The 19318-nt window shown below is 33.6% G+C and overlaps 1 protein-coding gene across 2 annotated transcripts in view; it reads left to right on the top strand.

The window, feature by feature from the left end:
• PlexA (plexin A) overlaps positions 1–19318 on the top strand; it is a 201527-nt gene that overhangs the window by 149257 nt on the left and 32952 nt on the right. For both annotated transcript variants that reach the window (XM_075362153.1, XM_075362154.1), the window contains exons 15-20: positions 173–346; positions 1024–1273; positions 1878–2142; positions 3910–4047; positions 5201–5414; positions 10990–11173. In XM_075362153.1, the coding sequence (XP_075218268.1) occupies positions 173–346; positions 1024–1273; positions 1878–2142; positions 3910–4047; positions 5201–5414; positions 10990–11173 (1225 nt within the window). The remainder of the gene's footprint in view (positions 1–172; positions 347–1023; positions 1274–1877; positions 2143–3909; positions 4048–5200; positions 5415–10989; positions 11174–19318) is intronic.

Here is a 19318-nt window from a genome sequence, read left to right as displayed (position 1 = left end):
AATCAGTTGAATTATTTTAATGCAATTAATGCTAGTGATGGATTTCATATTTCTGGTTGAGACTAGTAAAATTAGTCAGTTTTAAACTAATTTCGGTTAGTTAAATTGTGGAAATAAGTTTTTGTGAACATGCTTAAATAACTAAGATAAACTAAACTGTATTTGATTATAGGGTCAGCATCTAGATCGTGCATGCCAAGAATCTGATGTTGTTGTACAGATTGGAAGTAGATTTTGTAATGTCACCTCATTATCACGTTACCAACTAACATGTAGGCCACCAGTTACGCAGCCACCAGTGACTGACAGTGAACATCTAAATGCACATCAGTTACCAGAAGTAGTGGTATGTAATTTTTATTATTATAAGTCTGAAGCTTTGTTAGATAAATTAAATGTAGAAACTTAAAATGTTAGTTTTTATAGTGTAAACTTAGAAAGAATAAAATGATCTGTTAAATATTAATTATTTTTTAAATTGGTTAAATATGTGTTATCTGTAATTATGCCTATGTACCAGGTTGTAGGCAAGACTGTTAATTGCATTCTCTTTGACAAAGAAGTACAGTACACATAGTAAAAGATGATTGATTTTGGTTTAATATTGCCAATAGCATAGTATTAATGCACCAATAATTTGTGTAAAATGTATAAAATAACATTAGCATTTCGTTTCTATATTGTTTTTTTTTCCCATATTCATTTAGTCTGTATGACCAAGGATATACTGTAACAATTTCTTTTATTTACATTTGCAATACAATCTTTATTACCAAAAATTGAATAAAACAACAGAAACTTTTAGTAAACTTAAGGCACATGAAATACTTTTAAAATAATTTTGTTCTGGATAACATTCAGAGTATTTAAAATAATTTACATTAAAATGCCAGTCATTAAACTGATGAGCAATGTTGGGTGTAATTGAAAATAAATCATCATTTGGGGAACAGTATCATAAAGAATTAAATTTTTATAAGTTTATTATTATTATTCCATTTGTGTTTGTTATGTTTGTCGCAGGTTATAGTAGGCGGTACTCTAAAATACACAATTGGAAAATTGAGCTATGCATCACCAGCTGAATTAAATGGGCCATTGTCAAAACCAGCTTTAATCAGTGTTATTACTGGTACTATCTTGTTACTTATAATCTTTGTTGCATTCCTCATTGCATATAGACGTAAATCAACCGAGAGCAATAGAGTTCTCAAGAATATGCAAGAGCAAATGGATATTTTGGAATTAAGAGTGGCTGCAGAATGTAAAGAAGGTAACATAATGACATCATTTTATTTATTTTATAAGTATAAGCGTTAAGTATGCATTTACTCTCGTGCTTGTTTCTATATTATTTTCTTACACGATAAAAAGCATTATTCATTTGATTATAATTATTAAAAATAAAGGTTAATAAAAAATATTTGGGTTTTTTCATATTACATCAGAGGGCCAATGACGCAAATGTAGTTTTTCTCATTTTGTCTATCAATTTCTCTATTTTACTATGTTCATATATTCTAATATTCCATTCCCAAATTTTGAGGTCTCGATGTTATTCTCCATTTTTATTATTTCTGTAGTTAATGGAAATGTGAATATTCTGTTCAAATATTTTTTAGCCTCATGACAGGATCGAATTCACTTATTTCAACTCATCTGCATGTGAATTAAACAAAATTGAAATACAGTGTCATATTCATTGATCTTGGCCTATTGAGGACAATGTAGTTGTTTAGTTATTGTGGTCGTTCAAAAGCGATTAATAATGTGAGCATATTTCCTTCTTAGTATAATTAGAAGTTTAAAAGTATACTTACTTATTTTCTTTACTTTGTTTCTTTTTTCAAACTGTTTTTTTTTTATTTTAATTGTAGCATTTGCAGAACTGCAGACGGAGATGACAGATTTAACTGGAGACTTAACTTCTGGTGGAATACCTTTTCTCGATTATCGTACATATGCAATGAAGATATTGTTTCCTAATATGGAGGACCATGCTGTCCTGCAGTGGGAACGACCTGAGTTGTTAAGAAAAGAAAAAGGTTTAAGATTATTCGGTCAGCTTATATTGAATAAAACATTCCTATTGCTCTTCATAAGAACTTTAGAAAGCAATAGATATTTTTCTATGAGAGATCGGTGAGTCGTCTTATTTTGTAATCTATTATATTTGTTTTCAACTTAATTTATTTAATTTTTTTGTTATGCTAAACATTACAATTAGATATTCAAAGAAAGTCGAAATCTTTTAAAGCTAGTATCTGTGATTAGAATAAGAGATTACACAGTACACTGCATTTCATAAACTGTAGCCTAATGCTATGAACATCAGCAGTCTAGATCAGTAATAAGCTATCATTTGAAACATTAATTGTTTTACTTTTTTTTTGACCGCATGGGTTCATTTTGTCAGCTCTTTACCCAAGTCTCTTCAATGAGACTGTTCAAGCCTTGCGGTCCTTCCAGTACTTATTCATATGTTTCGATTTCTGTGCCCTTAGTGGTGTTGAAAATATTCGTGTTGTAAGTTTCTTTCTTGTAAGTGTGAAGTGTGTCCTAGTCTTCTCTTACACTTGGTATCAGTGATAGTTCTAACTCTTTGTACATGACTTTGTTGAACACAATCCACCACTGCCTGTCTTTCTGATACTTTTTGTTGCAGGTTCTTCCAATTCTTCTTTTGATTTTCTGGAGTCTTGTTGATCTTTGATTGTTCATTCTGGTGGTAAAGTGTTTCTGCTGCAATTTGGCTTCTGGTTTTATAACTGTGTTGTAATGTCTTATTTTTGCATTTGTGCGTATACATTTTTTACTGTAGGATAAATTTTTTTTTACCAGGTTAATTTTTGTGCTTTGACTAATTTGTTTGATTGAGGTGTTTCCGCTTAGGTTGTTTGTTATTGTTTCTCCAAGGTATTTAAATCTGGTAACTATTTTGACTTTATTACTGTTTATTTTTAATTGTGTTGGTTTTTGGGACATAGTCTCTGTCTTTTTGAATGATATTTTTGAGTCAATTTTATTTGCAATGTTTTGAAGTTCTAATATCTGTATTTTAGGTTCGTTGATGTTTGCTAGCAGTGCCAAGTCATCAGGAAAACCAAGGCAGATTGTTTGAATTTTTTGGGGTATTTTTTTAGCTATTTCCTCATTATCATTTCCTGAGCACTGTTGAATAGTAGCAAAGAAAGTCCATTGCTTTGTTGCAGTTCTGTTTTGATCTCAAATGGTTCCAAGAGTTCACCTCTATTTCACTTTTGACATGTTATTTATATTTACTATTTGTGTTTGGTGTAACACTGCTATATTATTTTTAATTTTTTTTTTTAATTCTGGCCATTTTCATTTGTTGTTTTATACAATATGAATAGCAGTTTGGTTATACTCAAAGTGAAAATTCTATCTGTAAATTTAGTAATTTATACTCTATCAGCATTTGTAAAGAATCTTTTTGATCTTCACTTTTTTGTAATGATCAGATTTATTACCAGATTAAGAAAACTAGTAGGCCATACCTCTCCCCATAGTGTATTGCTTCTAACATGACATATGATTTTGCCTCACCATAGAGGAATTAGACTGTGCATTTATTGATTAAATTTATGTTTTGTGTGTTACAAAGGAATATTAGCCAGGTCCACCACCTACATTCTCTTTGATAAAAAATAATTCACTTCACAAAGTAATATTTTACACAGATCTTATAAACAAAGTGTTGCTAAATTTACTACTACAAAAATTTTCATAGGTGAACTGGAAGTCAAGATTAGAAGGATTCTAGGATAGGCATGAACTTAGCATTTGTACCCTTATATATTTTTGAGGTATATTTGTTGTAATTTATGATGAACAGTTTTTAAATCTTTATTCTTTATTGTACTTTATATGATTTCTCCTTTTTTTCAGTGTAAATGTTGCATCTCTTATAATGGTCACATTACAAAGCAAGATGGATTATTGCACTGATATTTTGAAGACCCTTCTTGCAGAGTTGATTGAAAAATGCATGGAAGGCAAAAGTCATCCAAAATTGTTATTAAGAAGGTAAAATATGATTAATAATTAACACATTTAAAGAGTAGGAAATTGCTGTAGATATTCTACTTTTACTGTGTTAAATAAATATGCTGAATAGCATGTTGAAAATTGCACTATATGAATTTTTAGTATTTGACCTCATGTACTTTTCAGCGATAGGGAAATTTGTCTGTTCCCAACAATGTTGATATAAAAATTCAGATAATTTTTCTTTACACTTTTATGTGATCTTTCTTGCTGATGGCAGGTATTGAAGCTTGTCTTTCATGCGCTATAACTCATAAGGGATGCAGCTTGTGAAAACATAATATCTGCCACCATTATGTAGAATGAAAGGGAGGAGTTTTTTGTTTGTCCTGGTGGTTTCATAACGGCTTAAATATTTCTGAGAAATAAAAGAACATGAACAATAGACCAGTTACCATAGATTACCAAAGTTAAGAATGCAAGGTATAATTCATTGCATGCCATTGGTGTTTTTTAGTGGTTAATTACCGCAGCAGTCAAGTACCGATTCAGTTATAAAAAATAATACATAAGATTTTCTACAAGAAGTAATGTGTTGCCTAAAATTGTTCAAAAATATTTTTGCTGTTTTTTCAAAGTTTATCTTCTTTTTAGAAATGTAGTCTAAACTATACATTGAACTATAAGATTTAATTATCTGCAATTTTTTCTTGTTTCTCAATACTTACTCATCTGCCAAGAGTTTTGAAATATTATGGCTACATTAGACATGTTTTATCATCATTTATTTTTCATTAATTTATTACTATTTTTGTTAATTTGTTTTCATCATTAAGTCCTCAGTTTATTTTTTATTAGCTTAATTTTGTATAAACATATTTTCTGTAGCCATAGGCCATTAATAAATCCTAAATGAGTGTAAGAAATCTGCACCCAGCACGGGTTGGCTTCAGTCATCTATGGAATTGATCTTTCTAGGTATTGAGAAACCATTACATTGTGAAGAATGAAGTTTAGTGTTTTACAGAGTAACTTCTTACTTTATGTGGATAAGGTTTTAAACATTTTAAGAAACTTTAGTCCCAACCTTTTTTCTTAGTTTAGTGATTAAATACTTCAGTTAATTATTTGTATTCATTAACTTACAATATCTTGTGCTTTTGATTCAATGTAGCATAATATTTATTTGTAGGACAGAAAGTGTGGCTGAGAAAATGTTGTCTGCATGGTTTACATTTCTTCTATACAAGTTCCTACGAGAATGTGCCGGAGAGCCACTATATATGCTTTTTCGTGCTATGAAACAGCAAGTTGATAAAGGACCAGTCGATGCGATAACCTCTGAGGCACGATATTCACTCAGTGAAGAAAAACTCATTCGACAGTCAATTGATTTTAAACCAATGGTAATTAATTTCATCTGAATAAAATATCAAACATGTTTGTTGCATGATATAAATAATTAGCTTGTTTTATAATGTGTCAGACATCTAGATCCTGATGTGCTCATCCATAACATATAAAATACTGGACAACCACATACAAAAATACATCTAAACTGAGATTTATCAGTTTTAATAGTTCATACAGTAATGTTTGGTTAACATGTGGACATAAAATACAGCATGCTTACATTTATATTTTATAAAAAATGTTAATTAAATAATTTTTTTTAAGAAATTTATTAGTTAAGAATTTTTACTGTACAGGAATGTGAGTGTGAACAAAAACCTTGTCATGTTCCGTTGAAAATTAGAATAAGAATTATAAATAAATGCATTTTGAGGTGTTTTGTAACGTCTGATAGTAAATAAAAAAATCATATTGCTTACACAAACCTAAATGTCTATGTCTGAAAATAATTATTTGAATTGAATTGTAACAAATTTCAGTGTACAATTTATCTAATATTAGCTTATATACCATTTTTAACAAGAAACTAGCACATAAAATTAGGAAATTTAATTTCAATTGGGCCTACATTACACTTTTATAATTTAATAATATGTTAGATTCTATTAATATAAACCACCTAGTACAGAATATTGAGATAGCACATATCTTACTTTACTTTTACAATGATAGTATTTTTGCAGTATCCCAAATAGAATGTTAAATTATTTAGATGTCAGTATCAAAATAAGCAAGAATAACCAAATAGAAACATCAGCATACAGAAAGCCTACATCTAATAATATTACAATCCATAAAAAAATCAAATCACCCTTGGTCTCAAAATTAACACATATAAATATAATTAATAAAGCAATCCAATAGATAATAACAGAAAAATTAAATAACGAATTAACATCATAAAACATTGGACATGATACTATTTTAATTAAAAATATTTATAAAAAACAAGTATCAAAATACAATAACAAAATAACCTTCAACCAATACATAATAAGACAAAAAAGTGAAAACATGTACATAAAGTATTTGTACGCTAATAATATCATTGAAAACAGTACTAAAACTCAATAAAGAAATATTTTAAGCAGCATACCAACCTAATAACCTTGTAATAATATATTTTTTTTTTTAAATAATACTAAAATAAACAATCTGTGCGGAATTTATAAAATTAAATGTAATGATTGGGGTGGTATTTATATAGGAATAACAAATAGATCCTTTAGAACTAAATTTAGACTTCTAAAGGTCTGGAGTAACAGTGCAAGGAGAAACGATAAAGATGCTATGATTTGCTGATGATACAGTAATTCTAGCTGAGAGTAAAAAGATTTAGAAGAAACAATGAATAAAATGGATGAAGTCCTACACAAAATCTATCGCATGAAAATAAATAAGAACAAAACGAAAGTAATGAAAGGTAGAAATAATGTAGATCGATCACTGAATATAAAAATAGGAAGAGAAAAGATTATGGAGGTAGGAGAATTCTGTTATTTGGAAAGTAGAATTACTAAAAATGGACAAAGCAGGAGCAATATAAAATGCCAAATAGCACAAGTGAAATCAGCTATCAGTCAGAAATATAATTTTCTTATATCAGAAATTAATTTAAACATTTTTGAAAGTATTTGTTTGGAGCGTAGCTTTATATGGAAATGAAATTTGAAAGATCAGAGTGTCTGAGAAGAAAAGATTAGAAGCTTTTGAGATGTGGTGCTATAGGAAAATATTAAAAATCAGAGGAGTGGTTAAAGTGACAAATGAAGAGATGTTGCAGCAAATTGATGAAGAAAGAAGCATTTGGAACAATATAGTTAAAAGAAGAACTTATTGGTTTGCTTGGCATTTCTCCTGCCACCATCCCATTCAGTCGCCCTAAAGCATAAGACCGCATGTCTGTGCCACAAGCGGCTACTGAGCCACAAAACAGTTTAGCGACCAGTGTCCTAACTAGCTCCTAGAGCTAACCTAAAAGCGTGAGCGGAATAAGCATGGTACCATACACCACTAGCTTGCGTGTCCCACCGCCCACTTGTCATATATCATTAAAATGGGTACACCCCGTCAACTACTAAAACATATATGAGTATCAATAATTAATTTATCTTGTCAAAGACAGCAATTCACTGTCACACCTAGGCTGCTGTCCATCGTTAAAGTGCTGGAGCCAACCTATCCATCGTTAAAGTGCTGGAGCCTTAATCTGGCTAGTAGCCAGCCACATCTCTCGGTTAGCTTCCTTCAGCAGCGTGGTAGGAGTTTTTCCCTTAGGTAAACTACTGATGTCGGTTGAACAAAGTAACTGCATCAAAGAACTCCCACACGGTCTGATAATGCGGCTGTCTTATGACAGGCATCAGATGATAGAAAATATCCGGGTCAAGTTGGTCAATCCCCAGTTTCTTTCTCAGTGCCATTCGAGAAACCACTCGGTCTATATCCACAGGTTCCACAGCCTGTACGGCAGGGAATGGTGTCTCACCTGCCCTAATGCCGACTTCTGCTTCACCCTCCAGAGCATCTGGAAACAGAATATCCAGAAACACCTGGTAAGTTGCCACAGATGTTAAAGGGTGGTCACAACCACCAAATCCGTATCAAACACTGGGCAGCACGTGCAATGGCTTTGGCCGGTAACATGACTTCATGAGCTGCCAGGGATTACACTGCAACTCACGCATGGAGTCCTTTTCTTTTCTTTCTTTCTTTTTCCTGTTTAGCCTCCGGTAACTACCGTTTAGATAATACTTCAGAGGATGAATGAGGATGATATGTATGAGAGTGTAAATGAAGTGTAGTCTTGTACATTCTCAGTTCGACCAATCCTGAGATGTGTGGTTAATTGAAACCCAACCACCAAATAACACCAGTATCCACGATCTAGCATTCAAATCCGTGTAAAAATAACTGGCTTTACTAGGACTTGAACGCTGGAACTCTTGGCTTCCAAATCAGCTGATTTGGGAAGACGTGTTCACCACTAGACCAACCCGGTGGGTTACGCATGGAGTCCTGCCAAAACTTGAGTTTGGCTTCCTTGATGACATGAACATATTCATTATGGGTGTGCTGGTAGATCTGCAGACCTAGTAATCCCCATTAGGGAGCGACACTGGTATCTTTTAGCGGACCTAGCTCTTGCGCACAGCATGCTAAGGTCAGAGGATTACCACTTTTTCCCAGGTTTCCGCCTGTGTTTAATAGACGGCTCCCTGGAAGCAGTGGTCATAACGGCTCCAGGCACTCTTTAATCAGCAAACTAGCCACTACCTAAGGGTCCGTCCATTGGTGGAAGCCGCTGTAGGACCCTATCGCAGCCAGTCTTGATGGCCCAGCCGAATTGTTCAGCCATCAATTCCACCTCCTCCTTGTGCTCCATGCGCCATTCCAACCCCTGTAAGGCAGCCGCACACTCGCGCCACAGCCTGTGCTGATCCAGGCCCCTTAGGTTATAGCAACCCAAATCTGGAGCTCTTGAACTGCCACTGTAAACAATCTCATAGGTTATAAGCCTATGATCACTCACACTGGCCTTGTACACCTACTTGTACCAACTACTTGTACACCTAAGCAGATTGCCCATCACCAAGGTGATGTCGATGTAACTTTCCCCCAGTTTGGAAGAGAAAGTTGGCAGTTGTTCTGCATTGTTAAGCAAGTAGAGGTTCCTGGCTTCAACAAACTGTGCGAGACCAGCGCCTTTGGAATAAGTGAACAGTGAACCCCAGGCAGAAGACTCGGCATTAGTGTCCAGAGCAACGAGCACTCTGATGCCCGGGAGACCGTCCAGAATCCGCCCCAACAAGTCATCGATACTCCATCCAAGTTGGAAGTATCCCGACACCAGTGCATTATCGAGTGTACCTCTTGTGACTCGCACAACAATGAATTGCTCATCAGAAAACTGAGGCATCCAGAAGACATCCAACGAGACCGAGCCGACCACGATCACAGAGAGTGGCCGTTCCCCACAAGAATAAATAACATCAACCCTGTGGAAGCCGACCACCCTATCCCTGATCGTGTGTGGCTCCTGGACCAAGACGACCTTGAGGTCGTACTCCTCAAAAATCCTCATGGCTTCATTGGTGGCTGCCCGGGAACGATGCAAGTTTAACTGTCCCAGGCGCAAGCGTTCAACATGGTGACGACTGTCCTTAAAAGCTGCCCCCAATTCAGGCATCGCCATACACCGTATTGTTTACAATCTTCACCCAGGCTAAGTCATGCAATCTGCAATGGAATTGGCATCAAAGCCTTTCACCAAGGCACAGGGACCGCACTTTGCGGTTGCAGTCTTATTAGGGCAGTTAACTGCCCTGTGCCCAGCAAGGGCGCAATAACCACACATCTCTACAGCAGACAGAGGTGTGCCCAAAGCCTTGACATTTGAAGCACTGGGGTACTTCTGTATGGTCGACAACCCTGCAACACGTCCACCCAAGGAAAAGGTGATCACTGGCCACCAAGACCTGCCGGATCTTTGGCAAGGTCTCATTTATCCAGTGGGACTTCGAGCCTCTTTCCGCCCCAACTGTTGGGACCACCCTGGTCCCCTTGAGGAAGTCCTCGACAGCCATATCCATCACAGGATTTTGGCTGTGTATAGTCCTGAGGATTTTGGGCTCCTCTACCCTCGTCGCCCTTGGCAAATTGTAGACCAATATTTGCATCCTTCGTTCAGCCAGCAACTGAGCATTCAGCCTGTTCTTCCTAAGAGTGTTGGCCTCAAGCAGCTGCTTCGCCTGCTGCTCATTAACAACCTCTAAGACGACTCCATGGTCCCTTATTTTTGTGAATTAAAAGACGAGACAGACTTATAGACTACATATTAAGGCATCCTTGTATAGTTGCTTTGATAATGGAGGGACAGATAGAAGGGAAAAATTGTGCAGGCAGGCAACGTTTTAATTATGTAAAACAAATTTTAAGGGATGTAGGATATAGGGGGTATATCGAAATGAAACGTATGGCACTTCGTAGGGATCTTTGCATCAAACCTGTTAAATGACTGAAGACAAAAAAAACTAAATTTCTCAAATATTATAGAAATTACAAAAATAATAAATTTGGTTTATCTTATATGGCAGACCATCTAATAAACAACAAACATTTTATTTCTGATGTTGACACAAATTTAGAAAGTAATAAAGATGACAAAAAGTATATTTAAGGAAAATATTACATTTACACAGTGATTCATGTAGTGTTACCTACAATTTCTGAGCTCATTTGAGTGTTGCTCGGGTCATCTTAGATTTCAACCTCACTCTGGCCTGTGCTTCTACAGGTCAGACCTGGATATTAAAATACATTGGAGATTACTCTGATAAGCTCAGAACTGGATCTATCCATGACAGTAAGCTAATATTTACATGAAATGATAGATGGTCAGATTTTATACTGAAAAGAAAGATTCATAAGCTGCCTTTAGTTTGAATGTTTTGTATCATTCACTTCACATTAGTATATTTTAGATATTAAATGTTTTGCTGAGGTATAAAGTTGTTATCGTGTTTATCCATAATAAATCAATTAACTAATGAATGTTTTGGTTTACAGACTGTACTGGTGTCCATTTCTCAACAAACTGTTTTTGTCACCGGATTAGATCCAAATACTGACAATGTACCAGTGAAAGTATTGGATTGTGATACTATATCTCAAGTGAAAGAGAAAGCGTTAGATACCATTTACAGAGCAACACCATATAGCCAAAGACCACGGAAGGATGATCTTGATGTTGGTAAGCAAGTCACTAGTTGCATATTATTGTTAGTATCGCTACATTACTCTTAATATTGCATGATATTTATATAGCTTGGCCCATTAAGAAACCTGCAAAATTATACTTTCACGATGTAGGGAAGTTGAGTTTCTTGTCAATTCTGTAACTGTTTGTCGAGATTATTTGTTATTTAATTATCTGTGACTAATCAAAATTGTTTGATCTGATCGGAAGAATGTAATAGTGCAGTTTCATAATGTATGGCGTGTCTTCTAAATCTTTCAGTAGGCTTAATACGCTGTCATTAACAACTGCTTTATCCGACTTTTTCATTTTTTCTTTTTATAATAGGTTAGGAGGCCTGGCTTTAACTGGTAAGCACGTACGATGTTATAGTCAGGGAAAATACCGACTCATTTGTGTTTATATCGTCAATTACTGTTGTATCATGGTTAATCAGAATAACTGTCAGCTGTTTCAGGAGCAGGTGAGGGTAATCCTTGGAGGCTTTTAAATTTGCGAAAACATATTTTTCTAAGTCATTTCAGATTGGCTGAAAATTTTTCTATGAATATTTACAGTATTTTTTTCAGAAAAAACTAGTCAGCTGCCTTGCGGGTGAAGGGGGGGGGGGGTATGTGAGCTAAAAAATATGTAGGCATTAGTGATTCCAGACCAGCTGAAATTAGTTTGAGTTCATGATAGTTTATTGAATTAAAAGGAGAAACAAAACTGCGTCAGCTACATGTACAGAAGGGATTAGACCATCAGCTGGGGCAGGAAAAACATTTAATGCTCCTGTGAAACCATAAATTTGAGGGCCGCACTGCTTCTTTATTGCTTACTTTTGCATGTAAGTTATTAATTTAAGAATCTTCTCACTGAATTTCAAATAGTCTGAAATCGATGTATTTTTTGGTTAATCTCATACATTACTTTTCTTTAACTAGGGAAATACGTACAAACTATCATACATATTCATGTGTTTAAATATGCTATCATGAAAAAAATATTATTCATTATGAAATTTATTGATTTCCTAATTTCATGACATCAGTTCCATTAATTATCAGTATGAAAATCTTGGTATTATGTACTTGAAAAGTTCTACATTAGCTGTTTGAATACTAGTAAGTATATTCAGTATAAAATAATGAATCGGTGACATAAATCATGTAGAATGAGAGAATTTTTTAAAGTTAGCCACAAGGATTTTCTGTTTATATTCTTTGTATTTCTTGAACAAACCAATTACTTCATTATTATCAGTTTTTGGATTAATAGAGTTTTAAATTTTATTGTATTCATTGTTGAAAATTTTCAAAATGTAGAATTTGAAACACTTAAAGATAACAGAGAATGTAACTGTTTACTCCTGTTTAAATGTTTCCCAATATAAAACCATTTACAGAGTTGCTTGCCAATATATCTGCATTCACCATTATATTTGTGATTCTGCAGTTATCAATAAATTTTCAGAGTGCTTTAAAAAATGATATCATTACATGAAATGTTCCAGGATAAATGAATAAATTATTAAATATAAGTTTCTCCATACTTTGAAATTGAACATGACTAAATGGTATAGCTAAGTGGTATGTGACTTCCATATATTTCTCATTACATTCTGAAGCACATTTTCAGATTTTTCTGTGAAAAAGTTCTGTTTTTAACAGAAATTCAAATACTTCTGTTTGGACCAAGGTAAATCCAACTCATGGTGGTTATGAACTCATACATTACAATGCATGATGGTTGTATTAAAACCAACCGATGATTGTGTACTTTGTAATTATAATAAATGAGAAGGTATCCATGCAAGAATAATATGTTTTGGATCATGTAGTGTCAAGTGGACTGTGTAGAGGCTTTAGTTTCATGTAATTTGGAAGTAATATTAAAAGAAATAAAATTCATACGTTCATTCTTGTAGCATTGTAAAAACTGTGTTGGACACTTTTTGATGATTTAAAAAAAAGGTATACACCTATTGGAAACAGATCTGTTTTAAGAAGATTCTGTTTTGTTATTTAATAATAATAATTCTACTGTTATCATTATAAGCATGTTTTTATGTTTTCAGAGTTCCTTGTCTTCTGTTTTACTCAGTGTTTACCCAGTCTTCCATAACTTTGGAAGTCATCCAACCATTCTTATAGGCACACACAACATTGGGAAATTTTTCATTTTTGGCCATTGATCTCCTATTTATTATTAAGAATGGGGATAATTTCTGACCGTCTTCCATTAATACATAGCATTACAGTGACTGATTTTTTGTATGGTGTAGTAGCTATTTTAACTTCTTTTTACCCTTTGAAGTTATTGTATAATTATGTATGTGGCTTGTTAAAGTAAGAGGGATTTCATCCACATTTCCAATATTCTTAAATTCATATGCGTTTTGTACAAGACCAGTGACGTGTTGCTGAAATTGAACAAACTTATCTTCAAAATCCACAGGAAGTTTCTGGCAGTTTGAAGTGCTCCTTATAAGAGAAAACCTTCCCTTTCCATAAATTTTGTGTACCAGCCTTTTGATGTATTAACATTTTTCGTTTTAAATTTATCAATAGCTTCTCTTGCCTTTAATTGTAACATTTGTATTGTTACTGACAGTGCTTTAGAGCAAGCATCTTTTATAAATCAAGCAACATAATCATCTACTTGGGGAACGCCTGTTTTTTGCCCTGTGAAACTGTTAGTCATAGATTTACAAGTGCAATCAAATTACCTTGTTTACACCATCAATAAACGTTTTTGATTCTTCAATGTCAAACTTTTTGGCAACTGATTTATCCCTGTTTTCTTCTACATATAAAATCACCATCTTTTTTTTAACAAGCTTCATAGTGAACTCTTCTTGATGCCACTGCTACTATACCTACGATAAGATTGACTATAAAAACGTGCTGCATGTAAAACAGAATAAAATAGAAAAAATGGAAATAGGTATGTACACACAACAAAGTTAAAAGATAGACTAAATATCTACTGAAGTGTACCATATACACAGTAGGTCTGAAAAGTTCCCAAATTAAATTTCTGTAGTCGATACAAGTAGCACCATCTCTCAGACAACCAAGGAACTATGTAGTATGACGTCTGACGAATGTGTGTACAAAATTTCATCACTCCAGTCTTGAGTTATATTGGCCGTATATGTTGTGTTTATGTGACCTTGTGCGAGCTCACGACATGGAACACAGAAGTGCAATAGAATTTTGTGTTCGACTTCAAAAATCTTTCCTTGAAACTTATTCAATTATACAGCAAGCATTTGGTGATGAAGCCGCATCTCATACTATAACATGTATGTGGTGGAAGCAGTTTAAAGACAGTAGGGAGTTGTTGGATGATGACAAACAAAGAAGGAGGTCATCAACAGCTGTCTATGTTGAAAACGTTGCGAAAGTGCGCATGCTTCTGGTTGAACAACCTCATCTTACCCTTTGGGTCATAGCAGAAGAGCTAAACATCAATGTAGACATGGTACATATAATTCTTTCAACAGTAAAATGAACTGCCAAAAGGTGTGCTCATTTTGTTTCATACTTCTTGACCAAAGAATAAAAACAGGTGCGTCTTTCTTGGCTCAAAACTTCATTGAAACTGCCGATAGCGACCTGAAGTTTTTGCAAACAATGATCTGCTGGTGCTCCCTAAACAAAGTGTCAGTCTGCTGCTTGGTTGAGTCCTGGAGCACAAAGACCGGCGAAAGTCAGGCAGCAAAACTCAAGAGTGAAAACGATGTTGACTGCATTCTTCGACTTAAAAGAGGGCCTGATTCATCATGAATTTGTCCCAACTGGTCAAACTGTGAATTTTAGATTCTATTTGGAAGTAATGAAATGCCTGATGCATCGCATTTGTTGAATCCGGCCCGAGTACCGGGATCCATTAGTTGGACTCTCTTGCAAGACAATGCCCCGGCACACTTGGCAACAGTTTTAACACATTACACCACAAATCAAATCACAGTCTTATCTCAGCTGCCCTATTCACCCTACTTGGCTCCAGCAGACTACTTTATGTTTCCAAAACTGAAGTTGAAGATGAAAGGCAACATTCTGGCCATCCAAAGACTTACACTGAGCAGTTGAAGGTGATCCCACAAAGTGATTTCTCCAGAGCGTTTAATGGGCTCTACTGACACTGCGATGAGTGTATAACTAGAGAAGAGATGTATGTAGAGGGCTGATGTGAGTAAATTCATTTATCTTTAAATCTGTCCTTTTATTTAATTTAGTTCGGGAACTTTTCAGACTTACTATGTAGTGTTATTTTCCAGGTCATTTTTTTTTAAAACTGAAGTGTTAACCTCTAACAAAGTTAAAGGACTCATTTTCCCTTTCTTGCACTAATTATCTCGATAACATTCTGAAAAACTACTTGACTAAGAAAATAAGTTTTAGTTATCAGTTTTCAATGAAGTATATTCATCAGCTGTGGAGAGGATATTTTTTTTTTTTTTTTTTTTTTTTAATAAATAGTTTGAATAAAGACACACCCAATTTTTTAGATATTAAAAAGAAGGGAAAATGTGCATGCGGTTTAGATTTGAGTAAATATGGTTGCAATATCTGTTTTAATAACAATATGCAATCATCCCAGTATATCTAGTTTTTAATAAAAATATTTTAATGGAGAGTAATTTTTTTGCTAACTATTCATGTAAAGAATAAAAATGATGCCTAAAGTATAACTTATAATAAATTTAACTTTACTGTAAATGCACTTAATAATTATGGAATTTAGAGGAGACTTCCCATTAGTTACGTATTGATTTTAAGTGCCATATATTAATAATATGATGAAAAAATGATCTGGATTTACATAAGTATGTAGTTGAAAAAAAAAAGATGTGTGAGCTTAACCAGAGTGCAGATATGTACTTTAAAATGATAGTATCATCAGTAAATCAATTTCAGTCAGTTTGAAATTCAGTAAGAAAATTGTTAAATTAATAACTTACAAGAGAAAGTCAGCTACTTGCATCTTGAGGGGGAAGGTTCTTGTTTGAAGCAATAAAGATACAGTGAATTCATGGTTCTGTTCAGGAGCATTTGATGTCTTTACTATCCCAGCTGACAATCTTAACCCCCTGCCGCACATGCAGTTGACAGTTTTGTTTATACTTTTAATCGCATAAACTATCACGTACTCGGATTTCAGCTGGTCTGGAATCACGTAAGATCAGCTTATTACAACCTCCTCCATGAGGCAGCCAACTAATTTCTTTTTAAAAAGCATAATGTAAATTATTCCTGAAATTGTTTTAACAATCATTAATTAACAGTATTTTATTTTTTGTAGTGGAGGGAATAAAATGCAGCTTAAAATTCTGTTTAGCTTATCCCCATTTCAAATCAAAACGACATAGTATAGCAATTTTTATTGTAACTCATTTATTTCAGTTCTTATATCAATAAATAAGTTATTTTGTACAGAACAAAATATTTCAGATTTTACTTTATGAGGTATATATAATTAGGCCTATGCTTGATGACTAACTACTAACATGTAATGATTAAAAAATGAAATGGGCACAATTTTAGGGAGGGGAATTTATTTATTTTATAGAAAATTTCAGATTAAATATGTATACCAAATTTTAATAGAACATTTCAAACTGTTATTAAGATAAGAATTTCTGATAAAAGAAAAACATGAATTGCAGACTGTGAAAAAGGGAGACTCTTCAACATACATTTGTGTAGGGATTTTTATTATGTCCTATTGAATTGCCTCCAAAATAGTATTGTTTATTTATGTTTCACCTTATTATTTGAGCTTTTTTTTACAATGAAAATGATATGTTCTCTCTCCCTCCAAAAGTGGTCATCAAATTACTACTCAAAAAATCAGTTTCCTAATTACAAAAATATAACTTTCACACAATGAAATTAAAGTATAGGTGTGATTTCTCATTTAATATGAATAATACTATTGTAATAAGAGTTTATGATAGTGTTTCATGTAGAGTATATCACATAGATCAAAACATTAAAATGAATTCATTAATTTTATTTTATCACTATATTCTTCATATATTTTCTAGTAATTAAAATTTATATTCATAAAGTGAACGTTAACTTTCATTGGCAGATTTTAAATGGAAGTATACTGTATAGGAGCAGTTTTTTTATTTTATAAAAGTTAAATTTTTTCTCCCCTTCTAAATTGGATTTTCTGCTCATTCTCTATTGCCATAGACTCTTTTTATCCACAATTGTTTAGATGTATTAGTTTTTAAAATAGTTTATTCACTGAATAAGGTTATTAGTTTTAGAACAATATAGATTTGCTGTATGTTAAGACAATTTAGGACCATAAAATCTTTTGAATTATTATACAAGAGACATTCAATAAAGACAATTTTTTTACAAAATGAGACTTACTACTTCTCAACATAATTCCCACCAATATTAATACACTTGTCCCAATGATGAACTAGTTTTTTTATACTTGATGCAAAGAAGTCTTTGTCTTGTTTGAGCCACACTTTCCCACAAGTTCTTTGACCTCCTTATTGTTGCTGAACATTTTTCCATGTAATGCTTCCTTGAGTAGACCAAACAAATGAAAATCCGAGGGACCCAAATCTGGACTGTAGAGAGGATGTGATTCTATATCCCAACCCATTTTTCCAATGGTTTCTTGGGTAAGCTGGGCAGTGTGAGGGCGAGCATTGTCGTGTAGCAATATCACCCCTTTTCTTTGAGATCCGCGACATTTTTCTCTCATTGCTGGCTTCACTTTATTCATCACCATGTCTGAGTAGTAGACACTGTTTATTGTACGCTAATTTTCCAAATAATCACTCTACAATCTTTTGTGGTTATTTGGGCATCCCAAAAGACGGTCAACGTGACTTTTCCCGCTGATACTTGCATTCCAAATTTCTTTCAGGCAGGTGAGCTGGTGTACTTCCATTTCACGCTTTGTCTTTTGGACTGTGGTTCAAATGGTGAACCCAAGTTTCATCACACATTAAAATCTTGTTTAGAAAAGGGTCGCCTTCCCTTTTATAGCGTTCTTTCTTTCAAGTCTGTATATTGAGTCTTGTTTCCTTGTGTTGTTGCGTTAACTCTTTTGCAGCCCACCTTGCACTTGTTTTGCTGTACTTGAGCTTGTTACTGATAACGTTATGAACTGTGCCAATAGAAATAGAAATAAAAAAATCAAAAAAAAAAAAAAACAAACCCACTAAATACACAAATCAATCTGCAACTGTTTTTGCTATATGTTCAATTGTAATATGTCAGTCTTCATGAATAATGTCGTCAGTGTGGGTTTCAAGTGAAAGAGTTGACATTTCAACTGGCCGGCCATGACATTGCTCATCAGTCATTGAGGTTAGACCATTTTTAACTATTCTACCCACTTTTAAAAATTTCTGCGGTTCATACAACTTTCACCTTCAGAAAGCAAAAAAACAGATCGCTGAATGTTGTTCAACTAATGTGGAAACTTCAAGCAAACACGTCATCGTTAAATGCAATATTGAGGTTATATACAAAACAATTTTTATCCGTCAGCTGTTCTCAGTTCATCCCAATGATGCCAACCTAAAGTCATGAGAGTACAAAACTCCTCCTACAAACTGTTTCATTTCTACATCAGTTTGTCTCTTTAATTATTGAATGTCCCCCATATATTTATGTACAACACAAAATTATAACTTCAAGAAAGTTCTTGGTAAATAATGGACTACTGTATAAATTCTAGGTTGAATATTTGTTATTATTTACTTTTTTGTGAAATGTCTCAAAACAAGGCACCACACAGACCTACTTTGCATTCTATGCACTTATATTTGGACTCTTCAGTTTTCCTAATTGTACTTTTGGTCACTACTGATAAAGGCTCTTACAAAAATATGATTTACCAACACACACACACATATTTATTATTATTATTAACATAACCCACCTAGTACAGAGTAGCGAATTAAAACATACCTTAATTTTATCATAAAAGTACTTTAACGGGATCTTGCATCCTAATTGAATAATAAACTGTAATTGAATTGAATTCAATTGGTGTGTAATTGAATTCATTTTATTAAACTGCATATTAAAAGAAATATTAAAAATACTGAAATAAACCATGCACATGTTGTAATATTTGTTACATTATTGTAATATGATAGTGAAAACT

Source organism: Lycorma delicatula, chromosome 4 (assembly GCF_047948215.1).
Source record: "Lycorma delicatula isolate Av1 chromosome 4, ASM4794821v1, whole genome shotgun sequence".
Lineage (NCBI taxonomy): Eukaryota > Metazoa > Arthropoda > Insecta > Hemiptera > Fulgoridae > Lycorma > Lycorma delicatula.
Note: the sequence above shows the minus strand (reverse complement) of the source record. Positions and strands in the feature narration are given on the sequence as shown.